This window comes from Paroedura picta, chromosome 7 (assembly GCF_049243985.1).
Source record: "Paroedura picta isolate Pp20150507F chromosome 7, Ppicta_v3.0, whole genome shotgun sequence".
NCBI lineage: Eukaryota > Metazoa > Chordata > Lepidosauria > Squamata > Gekkonidae > Paroedura > Paroedura picta.
Genome location: NC_135375.1, coordinates 79,399,436 through 79,417,176, shown reverse-complemented (window position 1 = coordinate 79,417,176; position 17,741 = coordinate 79,399,436). Strand labels below are relative to the sequence as shown.

The following is a 17,741-nucleotide window of genomic DNA, read 5'->3' as shown; positions in this document are numbered from 1 at the left end:
ATTTTTTTTAATAATCAGACTTGGGGAAAACTAAAAAATGGAAACATGCAGTTTTTAAACTATCTGCTTCATCGTAATTCACAGTAGGTGACATATATTGAAATTGTGGGCCAAAAAGTGGAACCAGTTTCATTTTGTCCAGCTATCCAAATAATTTTTCTGAAGAGTGATTTCTGACGTGCAAGGCATTAGATCTCTGAAGACCGATCAATCAGGAATCAATTCAAGAACTTGCAGATACAAGTTATCTGTTCTTGTTTATTCTCAATGATGAGAATGTTTTAATTAATATAATACATATTGGTCAATGCTCTGCTTTTAAACTTTACCTTTTTCCCATTGCTCAATCAATAAGTATTTTAATCTTTTTCTCCTTTTAAACATGGTTTTAAAGTCTCTCTGAACAAAAGTAGTAGATTTCACAATCATTAATTGCTATTCTCAGCCCTCTCATTTCCCAACCATCAGCACTTTCTCTAAATTCCACTTCTATCCTTGTGCTAAATTACCTTACTCTTGTACATCACTTAGCTATGTAGGCACTTGCTAACAAATTAGAAAGGGGTCCATTAAGCCAATGGCAACTGACCTTAAAAATAATCTCAGCTGCTCTTAAACTTTCTTGATTTGGACAATGCAAGGAGATAAAGCTAGGTATATCTCATGACAAATTTCACATTGCTTTACATAGGAGTCACCTTGATCCTTTGATAGAACCATTATTGTAATTCAAGTCTGTGTTGTAGAATGCTGAGTTCAAGATAATATAGGGGAAATAGGAACTTACCCTTCAGTTTCTTCATTCTGCTGTAACATTCATAGTGGGACTTATGGATCTCCCTTGTGGTCCAGAAGAGCCCAACACTACTAAATCTAATTTGCCAACAACAAAGGAGTACAAGGCATTCTTTTGTAACCATCCATGTTTCAATATCAGTATCAATGATTCTGCCTAACATTTTCACAGATGGTATAATGTCTGTCCACAGAATATGACTTCCCTATCGTCCCCATCCCATTGCAGCCTAAAACGCTCCTGAAATTCTGTTCCTGTGAGATAAGGAATCCTCAGGAATAACTTGGGGGGGGGAGAGGTCTGCCACAGGACAGAATCAGCCCCCCCCCCACTGCCACTACTGTGGATCTTTAGTTGTGATCCAGCCCTTTGTATCTCATGTCTTATCTTCTAAGAATAATCCAGAATGCTTTTCTCAATACAATATCTGCAAAACAGATTTAGGAAGTAGACAGTAGTTATATTCAAGCCTAGAAGCACCTTAGAGCCCAACAAGTTTCAGGATATAAAATGTTGAGAGTCAAAGTTCCCTTCATCAGACATGGGCAAGAAGTAGAGAGGTATGCTCAGCAGTAGACTTAGACACAGTGGATCACAAAACTCCCTATGCTCCTTATGCACAAAGCTCCCAAAACTCCCTAAGACTTAAAAAATGGCCTTTCAGTGGCAATAAAATGTGTTGTAATTAACTTTGATTTGAATAGTTTGTTTTTTGTTTTGCTTTGGTTGGAGTCCTCAAGGCTGTACAGATTGCAACTGTATCCCCTGGGTAGACAGGCAGGGCGTTGGCATTGCTGTAGTATACAAGAACTCTATTCCTCTAGCACAATGCCCCATGCAGGACTGGTTTTCAGGCTACGTACCTAAGGCTGGGACTGGGATCTAAAATAGGTATGGGGGGTGCCCAATACGCTGCTTAATGGTCCCCCTGGTGTTGGTAGTACACAAACAGCCTACAAACCCCTTTCATAAAGCTTGCCATCATCTCTCTGGATTGCATATGTACCAGAATGTGTCAATTTCAGCTCAACAGGCTGATCAACAATATCTGCACACAAGTAGTCATGGAAAACCTCACAACCAACATGGGAGGGGCCTCTGATTGCTAATGTTTCTCTTTTCCAATACAGCAACAAGATAATATCTGCAAGACTATGGCCTGCCCTGAAAGTTTCTTAATCCCATCTTTGCCTAAATGCCTTTCCTTCCTGCTGCACCCAAAGCAAGCACCCTTTGCCCAAATTCCCAGCCAAGTCTACTTCAGGAATGTCAGGCACACATTTATAATTAGCCACTTATACAGGTAGATCTTTAGTACCATATGTCTTTGCCTGGAAAACCCTTCCTAAGGTCTTCCCCAGCCATTACTGGGGAAATGTCACATCATGCTGGCGTTATCAGGACAAATCACAAAAAGGGGAGGGACACCCAAAATAAACACTCAAGGATAGTGTTTTTCCATGCTTTTTGAAAAGTTTAACTCACTGGACATGGTAAAAGAGAACTCAATATATAAAGCTAATAATGCATGTGGTTGTAAAGATTGATTTTTTTGTATTAAAAGTTTGTTTACCCCTTTTGAATTTATGTAAATATACAGGAGTAATACTATTGAGAATAAGTATTGTTTCATTGCAATGAATAACTTTGAGTATACTTAGCTTTAACTACGAACTGTTTTTAAAAGCCTAATGTTCAGAATACGTGGAAACAATGTTTGTATGATAAATATTATATCTTGATTTCTTCTATTTTTTAAATAAAAAGAACAGACAGCTGGAGAAAGCATCCTCTTTGTGAAACAGGGATTTCAGCTAGCACCATAGAAGAATTGTGAAACTGAATAACTGAAAAAATACAGTTTTGGTTATTATACTATTATATCTGTTCCATTACTGCTTTGAAGATTCAATATAATATCACTATTGTTAGTATACTGGGATTTTTTCTTCCTCTTTTTTTACTGACATTTTCAGGACACCTGGATAGAATGTCACCCTTTTTGCCTTTTTAAAATATGATCAATCTCATCAAGACATTGTTATAGGGCTGCCATGCCCAATCTTAGCCTGGAGGTACAAACTGAGCTATAAAAGACTAGCCATCTTTGTCTTGTGTTTTAGTTTCCCATTTACAAAACCCAGCTTGTATGACAGGGTGCTGCCGCTCCTTCTCTCCCAGTACTGGATTCTATTTATTTATATTTGGATTTACTGACCGCCTCTCCCAGCCAGGACAGCTTGAGGTGGTTTACAATAAAATCCATAAACAGAATAAAAGTTACATTAATAGCAGCATAATCCCATCAATTCCCTCCTAAGCCACCAGTCCAGACCCAGTTCCCCAGCCTGGGGACACTAGAGGAGGGACCCAGATCTTCCTAGCCCAGCCTCAATAAAATTCATGTTAGATGACAGTTATAATTGTTTTTGATGAAAAATTTTAATCCTATATCACAAACAATCACCACTTTTGTTTTCTCTGTGTGTATATGTTACCTTAAATTTGTGTATTTGTATGTTAGGGACTATTTTAAAAACCCTAAATACCCCCCCCCCAATACAAAGGTGAAGATTCCTGCTTATTGCTCCTTTTGCCTACTGCTCAATATGTAAGTGGAAACCATAACCCAAGAATGCCCTTTATCAGCTTTGACTGTCCTTCCTGGATTTAGCCACTGTGGTACATGCTCTGGTTACTTCTAGCTGAGATTACTACAATGTGCTGTATGTAGAGCTGTCCTTGAAAAGTGATCAGAAAGGTCAGTTGGTTTAGAATGCCAAGATGTTGACTGAAATTAGTAATAGGGACCATATAATTTCAGTCTTGGCCTACTTACAATGGCTCCCAATCATTTTCCAGGCACAATTCAAGGTGCTGGCATTGACCTTTAAAGCCCCATATGGTTTGGGATCTAGTCACTTATTAACCTACCAGACCACTGTGGTCAGTGGAAGATGACCTACTTTGACTGTCTGCACCTTTGGTAACCTGGGGGAGGGCCTTCATCAAAATACCGGAACTCTCTCCAGAGAGACTTGTCTGCCCCTCTATTGCAATCTTCCATCAGTGGATAAGGATGTTTCATTTGGCGTTCCTTCGGTGATCCCTCCTTCCTGCTCAGTTTTTCTTTTTAATGTCCATTTTGGCTCTGGTTTTAAGTGTTTTATCATTAGTTTTTAAAGTATGATTTTACTATGTTTTAAATGTATTGGTTGTCTTTTTGTCTCTTGTAGAAAGGTGGTAGAAAGGTGGGCTACACATTTTGTTAAATTAAATTCAATAAACTTGTACGAAAAATAGTATTCACTGCAGTGAAGACATTTAACGGTATATGTACATAGAAAATGAAAGGAAGAAAAATGATAAAAATGGAACAGAATATTCAAAAATTTCTACCTCTGGATTCCTAAAAGTTAGATTTGAGTCCAGAAACATCTTAGAAACTAGATAGGCCTAGCTTCTTATCTTATTTTACAAAAGAAAATCCATCCTTAGCTAGCCTTTTGACCTCCCAGTGCTTATCTACTGGAGTTTGTTTATGAAACCATTTCCTTCTAATTGGACTTGAAGCACCTACCTCTTTTGATGTACAAAAATGACTGGAAGCTTCTCAAAAGAAATGTTTGTATTCTAATAGTTCACACAGTGAGTAGTAACTACCCAGTGAACTTTACAGAAGAGGTTCTTGCAGTTTCAAGACAGTGGTGGGAGCCATTTCAGTTATTCAAAAGAATATTCTTTTTTGGGGGGAGGGTTCAGCACCAAATGGAGAAACTCCTCCCCTTTCAAATTATGTGTCTTTATAGTGCAATTCTTTATGGCTAGGAGGAAGACTTCAGACACTTTTTCAAATAACCCCAGCTTTTTAATCTGTACCCTTTAGGGAGTCCTGCTGTGTGTGTACGTGAGAGAGAAACACTTTGGCTGAAATAGGAGCATGCTTTGGATTCAGCTGGGCCTTCTCGTAGAAGAAGAGGACTCATGTTCTGTATAGAGACTGCCATTACATGGCTCATGAACCTTTATTCTTTCTCAGCTTGGACAGGAACCTGAGCTCACAGGGGACTCTTGGAGGAAAACGCATACAAATTTGTTTTTACAAAATCAGATCCACTAACTCGGCCATTTAACTTTACTTATGTAGCAAAGTAGCAGCTTTTGATCTTAATTTATTACAAACAGATCAGACTAGGCTTTTCTTGAGAGGTCTTATTCATCACCTCCTTTTAAAATTTACTCTTAGTGACAATCTAAAACCAGATCAGTGAGGGTGTTCTCCCTTAGGTTTTAAGTAATTTGTCTGGAATACCAACAAATCTAATATCCCAATAGTAATGTCCATTGATCCCCCTACCTTTCCTTGTGTGGTGACTAACCAATCAGTCAAGTATACAAGCACAACCCCCATTGTATAAATATTCAGAAAACACCATGGCAGAATCAACAGTGCTAAGGCAAAAAAGCTTTTACTCCAAGAGAATAATGCACAATACAAATCAAATCTACCATTTCCAGATTTTTTTAAAGCATAATATACATTTGGGAAATGTTTGCCTTTCTATGAACTAGCCTTATGCTTTTGAAAATATGTAAATACTAGCAAGAAAGCCCATTGCAACCAGGTGCAGATCTCTCTCTTTCTCTCTCTCAGCAGGGGCCATAGGAGGTAATGAGGGTTCTTTCATAGCAGGGAATCAAGGCTCTTTTGCAGTTTGGGGCTCTTTTGTCTCTGTCTCTCTCCCTCCCTCACAGCAGGAGCCATAGCAGGTAATCAGGGATCATTTGTGATTTGGCAGGGCTCTGTGTCTCTGTGTGTCTCTCTCAGACGTCTGAGAGCAAAGTGGCTAGCGTCCAGGGAAGGACGGCGGGAGCTGGAGAGGGAGAGTCAATCAGGGTGCAGCCAGCAAAGCTGATTGGCCCTATTCCAACTCGGACACCCAGGACCGTTCCACTCCCCAGGATGTTTCACAAATATTAAGAGGAGCAACAATGGATAAGGATGACTTGAGTTTTGATTATACTGCTATAAAGCAAAATGAACTTATTCAAAGAAGCATTTGCGCTGAAGTAATGATGTTCAAAGTCTGTGCCTGGACACAGTCAGAGTTATATCTGTTGGATGCAGCCATTCCTCTCAGAGCACACAGGGAATAGTTTTGCACAGTGGCATACCTAGCCTATTTGGCACTTGAGGCTGGGCTTGGTGACACATGGGTGGTGCTTGTTTCCACCTGAAAGCAGCCAATTAGGGCCACAATGTCCTCCACAGAACAAGCCCCAGTCAGAACAAGCCCAAGCAAAAGGAACACAGTAGAAAGCTGGCTCCGGGCATCCTGGAGGGAACTCCGTCACCCTCTGCAAGTCACACAGCAGCAGCAGCCCAGAACCCTCACAGCTGGCAAGCCTCATCCACCCCCCCCACAGGTGAGGACATCCAGACAGCTCATGGCAGAGCCATGGCTGGACCTTCTCAGGCCACAAATCTCTGGCTGCACTGTCAGAGACAAGCGGAGTGCCTGGCTGAGTATACCTGGTCCTGCAGACCAGTGTGGGATTTGGTTGGTTTGGTGTTGGAAGAGCCCCTATGGGGGGACTGATTGGGTGCTGCTAGCCAGCCTGCTGCGGCAGCCCCTGTGGCCCCTCTCCTGGCATGCTTGGCTCAGGCATCAACTGCCCCCCAGGGCATATCTCCCAGGTGTGCTACCAGTTTTGCAGAACTGACATCCATCAACCAACATATATGAAATTACATCACCATACAAGAGCAAGAAGAATCCTAGTGTTAAGACTAGTAAAGATTTTTTAATGCCTTTGAGTACGAGAATCTACTGATTAAATTCACAAGGTGTCTATGTTTATACAGTGGCATATATTTGCTCTACAATTGAGGGCATATTTAAAACAGCCTTAAAGTATTTGTCACCTGATTTTGTACAAGTAACATGCTTTTGCAACTCTTCTCATCCACTGTCTAATCATCTCAGAACTTTGATTCTTAAATGTAAATTGCTTCTTCGCAGAAGCTGGCCAAAAAGAGAGAGAGAGAGAAAAGTTGTTTTCTATAAGAAAAACAAGATGAAAAGCTGCAGGCATGTCCTAAGGCACGCTCAGAAAAACTACAGGAACTCATTCCTGTATTCACTTGGACTTCCAAATTTGCTATGCACTTCTCGGAGTTTATTTATTTATGTAGAAAACTCACCCATCACTGAGCCTCAGTAGAGCGACCAAACATAAAAAATGAACTCTACTCACAAACTCCTTCAATGCCTTAAAAGACAGCCTGCAGTAACTAATAAAACTTTTCTTGTGTGCATGGGAGCTTGGGTTCTGACAAAAGCACCAATGCACACAAGGATTTCTTGGATCAGCTCCATGTGGGGGAGCACACAGGTTTTGCCTCCGACATTGCACAGGCTACGGAAGCCAGTGGTTGGTGGGAGCTGACAGCTTGTGTCAGAAGAGCTATGAATGAATGGAATGTCTAGAACTGGTTCACGTGACAAAAAGATCTTTCGTATAAGAGCTCAAAACATAGGGTTCTAGAACAATATTCGATATTTGATTAAGAAACAGTAAGTAGAGGAATTTTATCCCATCGAAGCTCAGGGTCCCCCACCCACAATGTTTTTCTCTCAATAAGCCAGGAAAGTTGATCAGTCTGTGACTGACTCAAGGCATTCAGAGCGTGATGATTGGAACCTGCCTCAGAGTCCAGCCTTTGAGGAGGCTGCGGGTGCGCTTCTGGGCTCGGGCAGAAGGCCGCACCGCTGCCAGGGTGGGGAGGAAGCCTTCCCCCTGGCCCCAAAAGCATACCTAGTACATAATAAATGGATTTGGTGTGTAGGGGTAGCTCCTTGCAGTCTACTTGAGATTAGGATACCAAAGCCCCCTTTAAGACTCCCTGTCCACTGTACAGGTACTGCCTTGACCACATATGTGTAAATAGCCATACAATTTTAGCTGCAGATGCAGTCCAAGTTCCTTGAAGCACAACAACAACAACAACAACAACAACAACAACAACATAATTCTGATGAAAAAAAGGGGATATCAGAGGAGTGTGGCAAGCATCGAAACCAGCCTGCCAAGTTCCTTATCTTATGCATTTTTTACATGCAACACATTTTGGATGGAATATTTAAGCTGTATTACTGTCAAAGAACAAAACATATTTTGGATTTGTTTTCTTCCCATTAAGGATTTAATAAACATTTTTATCTAAGTTACAACTCAACATTACCATTACCATGGATTATACTGATATTCCTAATAACTAGAGTATGATGTTCAAATGACATATAACACAATAGGATGCATTATACCACCAAACCATAGGTCCATCAGGGCAATATTGTCTACTCAGACTGACAGTGGCTCTCTGGAGTGTCTTTTCGTCTGCCACCTGATCCCATCCTACTGGACATGCCAAGGACCTACTGCATGCCAAGCAGATGCTCTACTACAGAGTCACAGCCCTCCAGGGGGATGCCGTACAAAAAGTTACTCAGTACAATACATGGGATGCAGTAATGAACCAGCACAGTGAAAAGGATGACAATGACATTCATTTTACTATTTAAGCAGCTGGACAGTGAAATAGTTCCAACTCTTCACCAGCACTGGAAATGACCGTAATAATAAACTGAATCAGATAACCTGATCACTCATTAAAACAAATAAATTACACTGAAATAAATAGAAAGCATCAACACCTGCAGACACAAGATCTAAAAGAGTAGTCTAAGAACAGGGTTTTACAAAAATAGAACTGAACCAAACTTGAAAAGGTATGAAACATTATATGAGCATGGCTGACCACAGCTTGTTCCAGGGTGATTTATCTATTACAGTATTCTCCTTCCTCCAAGGACCTCAGGGTAGTATATGTGGTTTCCTCATATTTTATCTTCTCAATAAACTGTAACTTAGGTTGGACTGAGAATGACTGGCCCAAGGTATGGATTTGAACCTGAATTGCCTTGGTTATCCTCTAACCATTACATCAATCTACTTAAGGCACCTTCTATCATTTCCACTAGCCAACAGTAGTTGGTGTCCAGTCTAACAGTTTACCACCCAAGCTGAAGGATGAAGAGTGACAGAAAGTAGCTGTTTCAACACCAAAATGGTTGAGATAGTCCAAAAATGATTTGGTGCAGTATGTGAATGAGCTTGGAAGTGCCTCAGGCTTATACACTCCCTTCTCCCTTAAAGTAAACAAATTCCTCATCTTTTGACCAAAAATAACTTGCATAATTGGCTAACTGTTTTGCGTTTGGCAAACCACAGTTTATTCCTGGTTTGCAATCCATGTGGAAGGCAAGAGCAAATCATAGTTTGCCAATTTGGATAAAGTAGCAAACTGTAATTGGATGCCACCAGAAATAAACCAATTAGTTAATGACGCATATGAACAATAGTAAAGTGCAGACTCAAAGCTTCCCCGAGGCATATTTTAATAGTGCCATACTCAAGTCAGTCAAGGCCTATAGAAATGAATATGCTGATATGGGAGGCGATTGGAAGGTTTATCAATCTGCATGGCAAGTAAATAGAAGGCATGACTTCTAGTAGCAAATTATATATTCATCTTACCTTTATGTCCAACTCTTAAATGGAATCTTGTCTTTTTATTAGTCCATAAAAGTGACATTCATTTACAGCATGAAAAAAAAAACTACTTCTAAGAAGATACCAAGATCTTAGACATGTTAGAAATATGAAAATAGCACCATTTTAAAACTTCCAATAGATACTTAAAGCTGCTCAGTTTGCCGTTGGGTTTAAGGCAGTCTTTCAGGATTCTGAATTCTAATCACTTAGAACTTAAATACAGGGTAAAAAACATTTCACTAATAAAATGTTGCTTTCTAAACTTAACCATGCTTGTGTGTCAATCTGAAATTTTACCATAATATCATGCCAGGGTAGCCAGATCCCCCAATTCACATTTTTAGGCTTATTTTCATAATGCCTCAATGAACAATTGGGATTTTAAAAATAACAGATGAACACAGATGCTGAAATCTGTCTTAATAGTGGGGAGGTTCTCATCTCCAAGTATTAGAGATGAGTTCTAACCAGGGGAACTTTTTGTTCCTTTTGGGGAAAAGAAATGAACATACTCTAGGATTGCTGCCTTAGTACCTCTTCAGCAGTGGAGCTATAGAAGGGTTTAGAGGTCAGACGTTTCCAAGATCCCTGTTTTCCATCTCACCTTTTTATGAGGGTAGCAGTTTTAACTATATTGAATTGTAAAAGCCATATTCCATAATTCTAAAAGCATATTGCATCTGATAATACCTATAAAAATCATATAATTATAGAGTTCGAGGGGACCATACAAATCATCTGTGTCAAACCCCCTGCTCAATGCAGGACTGATCCATGGATCCTAAAGCATCCATGATTAATCTTTTACAATGTTCTATCTGTTGTTCTTGGCTGAGCAGAACAAATCGACATTATTCTCATTCCCCAAAGGTAATATTCCTCAAAGCGAGACAGAAACTTTGTATCCCAAAACATTTTCTTAAACCAGAGAAACCATACCATGAAAACAAATGCATTTCTTTTACTGCTTGTTCATTTGAAAGTATATACAACTGCTATTGTACCTTTAAAAGCACTTTTAGAAACTAAATATTAAAAATACTTGAAATTTTTCAAAGTTCTATGGAGTGGTTTTCAAGTACATTTCTTGGAAATCTGCATGATTTTACTTATAATGACACGTGTATTACATATGCAAATTTTACTTTCTAGGGCAAAGAGAACAAAGATAAATGTTAGTAGTCAGGACCCTTGGAATCAAACACGGCTAATATCAAAGCACAAGAAATTACAAATTCCACAAAGCACAATGTTATTTTTCTAATGTATCCCTGATCCATAATGAGAAGCAATCTAACATATAGATTTTGCATTCAATATCCCTGTCAAAAACTACATCACACATCAAATGTTAATGGCACTGGGGAGTTGGGGTGATTAATACCATAACAAATGGTATATATTACAAATTTTCTTTTGTTCTTTACTCACAGTGACGCATACCGGCTAAGATTTAACCTTTAAGGGTTAAAGAGTTTAATCAATGTCAATGTCTGATCTTCTGAAGGCGATAAAGAACAGTCTGTCTAGCGATACCCAACAGAACATCACTTTGTCAAGCCACAAAGCGCCCAAAAGCTTGTCAAGTAAGTTACCAGAAACCTCTTTGTGGTTAGAACTCAGCTCCTTCCTGCTTGACCTATTATTTGATATTTGACCACTTGGTTGCAAGACACTTGCTCTTTCCAGCTGAAATGTCACTGGGGCATCTTGTCAGCTCCCCGACATCTCGGCCTGACATACAATTTTACTTTTGTGTGCTACAAGGCAGAAAATGCAGGGCAATGGCCTTGCTTTAAATTCTGTCAGCATCAAAGATGGGCGTCACTCTTGGGTCCTACCAACACACACTCACATGCACAAAAAAGGAGCCTATTTTGAAGGTCAAAACAGCCATTACTTTAAAGTCTTGCTGCTCAAGCTAAATATATTACCTGCAATACTGGTTTGGGAATTGCCCTTATAAAAGTATATAAACATATCATCTAAAAATCCTCCCTGCACAATTGTTTCTACTTTTCTTATCCAACACTGCCTTTTGCTAAAAGGATGAGTGTGCGGCGCCTGCAGGGACCAGATTCGGCACTTAACTTGTTCAAATGGGCAAGTGGTATCATGTAGCTTTACAAGGAGCAACCTGACCTTCTCACATTGACCAGGAGTGACATTATTGTGCAGGAGGAGAAGCAGTCACATCATTTCTGTTTTGCACAACCTGCTTAAAGTTTGCAACTAAATGCTTGTCTTCAGTTGAGCTGACAAGAGAGAAGAGGGGGCTCAGTGAACCATGGCAGGGCTGCCATGAAATGACAGGAATCATTGGCATACATTTCAAATAGCTCTCTCAATCCTATTAAAGTATTGCAGCCCTGCTTTAAAACAGACAAGTATGAAACAACTTTGATAGATAGAGACCAAAATGGCTTATTGATTTTTTTTAGTCTGAGGGAAAATTACCCAAAATGTGTCATTCTTTAACATTTAAAAATATATTACATAAAAATGAGTTTCCATCATAAATAAAACTTTTTTTTTAAAAAATGCACTGTTTCAACTATGCTGAAAGTATGAAGCAAAGGAACATTTGTACAGACCCACCCCCACCTACACCCACCACACTGAATAAATGCAAAATTAATGTCACAGAAATGCAGAGAGACTGAGCCACAATTCAAAGTCAAAAGGCATCCCAATCAAATAGGATTTAATTAGCTTTTTTTACCACTTAAAAAAAATACCACATACAACAAAACTTAACATCCATTTTGCATTGTTCGTTTGGTGCCAGCTGTGATATTTAGGGTAGAGGAGTAAGCTGAAGAAGCCCTAGAACTGGGCCTGTTGTGTGCCACGGGGAAAGATGCATCATAATCTGACTCGGCCTTCAATGGCAAAAAATCCAAGATGCCACCCTGTTCAAACTGGGATCCTGGTCTTGAAGTTGCAGAAATGGTTGTAGTGTTTCGTGACTCCTAGGGAGGGAAAAATAAACACTCTCAAAATATTCCAAGGAACAATTAAATATAACAAGGATTATTTTTTAAAATACAGATAATAACTATAGTTTTAGTCATGCTAGCATTCTGTAAGTGAGGTTAACCAATTAAGCAGGCTTAAACGGCATTGATTTCCATAGTCTGTAAGCAAGACCTACCTATCAGTTGGATTTGATCTATTGGCAATTTTATAAATATATCAGTACATCTGAGCTGAAAAATAGTTGAAAAATACCTTATTGGTATTTTCTGGCTATTCTTTCAATCAAATATAGACTGGGGATGAATTTTGGCCATCCAAAACGGCCACCCCCCCAAAAAATAAATTGAAAATATTCAGGACTTTTCACAGTGGCTGGATAGTTGAATTTAAAAGGCATTGAAAAGAATTGCAGTCCCCTTAAATACATTCCGGATGAACTTGTTGCTTGCAGAAGATGTTTAAAGATCACTTACAGCTTGCAAAAGGCATATAAAAGAAGCGCACTTTCCCCCCTTCCATTGAAAGCAATGAAAATGGGGGCACATTCTGCAGAGGCACATAGAACTGGACCCTGGTCCAACCTTAAAAAAAGAGAGAGGCATCAGCAACAGAGACACCCCCCCCCCCAGCCTCAGATATCTTCAAATTCATTCTCCATCATATCCTTTGGGGACCACCGATGATAATGGTTCCCACAGGGCAGCTGTCCCCAACCCCCGGTCCTGGGATTAGTACCGGGCCGCGGCTCCTCCTCGTCCTCCTCACCGGCTGCTGCTTAAGGGGCTGCCCTGCCACTCTGCCACCGGCTCACTTTGGTGCTCTCCAACGGCCAACATGGCTGGGGTTCCCCCTCAGCGTGGCACTGCAGAGCTGCTGCTGGCAGCGCCCCCTAGTGGGCAGCAGGAAGTCAGGGGCACTGGTGGGAAAGCAAGCGGAGCAAGGGCTCAGGCAGCGGTGACATCCCTCGGCAAAAGACTACCCTCCCAGGCCTCAGTAAAATTGTCAAGCTTTGACCGGTCCCCGGTGATAAAAAGGTTGGGTACACTGCCATAGTTCCATAATGGAACAAAAATAATTGGAATTCCTGAATATTTGCTAAGTTCAAATGCCATACTTTCCCTGGGATTAAGGAATCCCAGGAAATACCAATAATCTTCAGATACAGTATACCAAACCTCTAAAAATACCGGGGCATTTACAGACCCCTAACCAATACCCATCCACAGCAACCACAGCAATAACAAAATGCTATATAAAATGCTACTTGCTACAGAAACACATGCTACTGTACTCACTGAGGTCCACATGCCACAGAAAAGCTCATAACTTGCATTTAGTGGATTTAAAGTATACCAAATATGGGATTAAATAGGGGGAAAATGTTATAGGGAAATATTTGGAATTCTGTTAGTGTGCTTCAGATTTTGTGAGAGTTTTTCCCCTCTCCATTCCCATTACTGCTACTGGGAGAGGAAAAAAAATCAATAACTGCATCTAACACCTAGTTCAGCAATTTTCTTTGATGTTGGCTCTTTGATTTCCTGATACACCACAAGCTATTTTGTAGCCGGCTGCAATCATCAAGGCTTCTGATAGACCTTTAAGACCCACCAATATGGTTGCAAGTTCAAATGGTTACCCCAAAGAGATATTTAAAAAGCAGTAGTATACTCAGCTTTACAAAGAGCTTGGATTATGAAGAGAAGTTAGACAACAGAACACGTACCTTCAAATACAACTAGATTTTTAGCCTCACTGTATTCAGTGTATTATTGGCCTGGGTCATAACAAAACTTCATTAATAACAATGTTACTTTTCAGGGTTTGCACATCATTTATATGACACATAGCACATTTTAATTACTGGTATATATACACAGGATATCATAAAACATCAGGTTTTATTGGCTTACTTCAAACCAAGTAATATAATCCTGCATTAAAAAAAATACAAGCTTTATTTTAAATTGTGCTGAAGAGGGAAGATAAATTGGGTCATTTTAAAGAAAAACTCCTTGCCTAAATAAATGCAGTAAACAAAACACATGCAAAGGATAGCTCATTTTACATATGCTAGCCCTTATCGTGCTTGTCATTCTGGTTAAAAATCATTTATGTTGCTCGCATTTTTCTTTTCCTCAAAACCTATCCTTTTTTTTTCTTTCAAGAAAACAACTGTAAAAATCCCAAGTAAGGAGATGAGAAATCAGGTTTCCTTGGAGACTTGCACAAAAAAGTATGAAACTTAATGATTGGCAGCTAGTCAATAGAATGTTACAGGAAAAGACTTCAGTTGTTTGGTGGAGGTGATAGTGGTGGGGGTCACGCTTGCTTCAGTTCTCAGGCCCACTCCACAAATCACAAGAAACTAGTGTAGAATAACATTCCTGCCAGAATGGAAACCAGATTACTACCTAGCCTTGTAAAAGAAAAATCTCTTGATGCTATTGGTTTGACCCTAAATATGTATTTAAAACAAATCTGGGGGGGGGGGGGGGAGACCACATTCAAGAATAACTTATACCTGTTTTCTTATATAGCTCTTATGATTATATAGCTTTCTTTGATGTAAATGTAGCAGTGGCAGGAATAGATTTGAGACTGGAAAGAGCACAGTTATCAGCCTACTATTGCTTGGTACATTTAGGGGAAAATATTTAATGGATGTTCCTGTGGTGAGATGGGGTAGAAATCGTTTAACTAAACACACGCAAAATGTGTCTTCTGTGCACTGAATTGTTTCCTTAACATTTCAACTTCATATCTATGTGGACTGCAGCACCACTCTAACAATGTGCTGGGGGGTTCTTTTAAAAGAAGCGATGATATAAGATTATTCTTATACTCACACAATTTTATTTATAATATAAACTGTAAATGATTACTTTAAAAGTTTTACATTATCAATAAAATGAAACCAAAATTTAAAGAATAATGCACCATTATATATTGAAATTATTTATAAAACATAATTTGTCCTCTTTTTTGGGGGGGGGTTCATTCATATTATCAATATATGCTTTGAAACAATATAAAAAAGCATTCTAAAGGAAAACCTTAATTAGAGCAATATTTTAATAAGCAACATGGTATTTTAAAATATAAGGCTGATGAAACTAGACATTACAAAATGAATACTCAGAGAATGATGGTGTAGATCAGGCAATCATTTGGAGTGGTATTAGTGAGTCTAAAGTTGTAACTGGATCACAGCATGCGCTGTATCATGCCTTGAAGTTTATGAAAGTCACCCAAACTTAAGGAATAATGTGGGTAAATTAAAAAGTTAAGTATTAAGATAATGTGTGAATGGAAATTCAACATAAGTAGCATAAAGCCCTGGGGATCTTAAACCAAGGGCTCCGACAGGAATTCCAAGATACCTTAGAAGAACCTATTGGTGTGAACTGTGTAGCATAACAATGCTACTCAACACCATGATCAAATAGTATACTGAAATTTTGGCCAGTGGGGATCATGAGATCTACAGAGCCAACATGGAGCTATTTTATGAGTAGGGCTGCCAATTCCAGGTTGGGAAAATCTTTGAGATTTCCGAGTTGAACTAGGGGAGGGGGGGACCTTAATAGGGTATAAGCCTTCAAAACAGCCACTTCCTTGAGAGCAATATGGAAGGGCAGGATAAAAATTTAAAATTTATTATTATTATTATTATTATTATTATTATTATTATTATTATTATTATTATTATTATTATTATTATTATGTCTAGGACAGAAAGTTCTTTTACTGTAAGTCTCTATAATGCAATGAGATATAGTGGGGAAAACGTCTAGGATTAAATTGTTATGCAGAGATTAAACGTTTTCAGCAGGCACTATGCATTTTTCACCATTATGACTACTTTACCTGGACCCCACACAAAAACCCTTATTGTCAGGCACAACAATGGCAATGACTGCCAGTCCACATAACTTAGGCCAAGAAAAATACTAAGCAATCCAACAGTTTCCATGTGGTTTTTTCATTACTTTTTAATTTTCTCTTATGCCTTTTGAGCTTTATGAAAGACATTCTGTAATAATCTGGAAACAATAATTGTTACCCACATTTCCTCCTATCCCATCACTTCATGATAGAATTTTATATACTCTTTGGAATTAACAGCTTGAGAGAAAAAGGGCTGGTTTTATATTTTAAGGAACAATATATATGTGACCATACTGCAGATGGGGAGGGGAACCCTTCCTGAATGAAGATTGTGTCCAGGAAAAAAAGCATAAGAAAATGGTACACATGTGAAGAACTATATCAGTTTTATGTACATATTATGGGAATCATATCCTCAGAGAAGAATGACTTGAAATTGCACATCTCTCATACATAATCACAATTAGCTAGTGTACAGAAAGCCACAGCACAATGGACAGGGTCATCCCTGGGACAACAACGGGTACAGTAGGTATCATCTCCTCCATCCATTATGGTATCCTCTGCTCTGCAATCAGCTCCATGTCCCATGTTTACCTATTCTTAGATTTGCAATGCCAAACGGATAAATAATCCCATTCAGCCCAGATTGTCCACCACTGCATATGCAGGAGTAAGGGCAGCAGGGAAGGAAGAGGAAAACAGAGACAGCTGAAGGAAATTGAAAGGACACAAAAGAACGGGCAAATGGGCTTTTTAATGGAGGTTCTGTCTTTCTCTCAGTGGCAGTTCTTAGGCAGAGAAGAACAAAGAGGATGGGACAAATTAAATTTAGAACTGGCAAGTTGTTCCTCTGACAAAATCCCTGGAAGCTCCAGAAAGTAACTCTGAATCTCATTGGATCCACAGGCAGCTCCTGACTAAATTCAATAGATTTTTTAGAAGCACTATTAACGCACTCAATCTGCCAAAACTACCTGCTATTGTTTTCTCCCTTTCTTTCTTTTTTCTGGATGTATTTTTGAAGGAAAGGAGCTACTCCAGAAAACCCAATCTGCATGGGCAACAGGGCAGAAGTCACTTCAATGTTGACAAATAGAAAAACCTATAATATCAAGAAAAAAGAGAGCTTTTTTGTCTTGCTGTGCTAGTTCTCTCTATTTAGAACTGGAATTCACCACCTGCAGTCTGACATTGCACAAGCCAATCCATGACCTAAGGCTTATTCTCCATAACACCAATAAGTGAGATGAGGAAGTTAATCCTCTGAAATCATCTGCCCCTTTTCCTTTTTCATCCATCCTTCTTCATAATTGACAGAGACCATTAAAGATTTCTGCAGATCTCTGGAGCAGGAATACCCACAATGCCATTAAACCATTAAATGTGCATGTCAGGTTCTCACTACAGATGGGACTTCATGAGCACCCTGAGCTCCTTCAGAAGCCCTCAGTTA

The 17,741-nt window shown here is 39.3% G+C and overlaps 1 protein-coding gene across 9 annotated transcripts in view; it reads right to left on the bottom strand.

Moving 5' to 3' along the window:
* Positions 1–4,588: 4,588 nt before the first annotated feature.
* The window catches only part of CCDC171 (coiled-coil domain containing 171), a 164,363-nt gene continuing 151,210 nt past the window's right edge, over positions 4,589–17,741 (bottom strand). For 8 of the 9 annotated variants that reach the window (XM_077345127.1, XM_077345122.1, XM_077345123.1 and 5 more), the window contains one exon: positions 4,589–12,387. In XM_077345127.1, coding sequence (XP_077201242.1) covers positions 12,169–12,387 — 219 coding nt within the window. In that variant the 3' untranslated portion in view covers positions 4,589–12,168. The remainder of the gene's footprint in view (positions 12,388–17,741) is intronic. The other variant, XM_077345121.1, reaches the window with a different exon arrangement.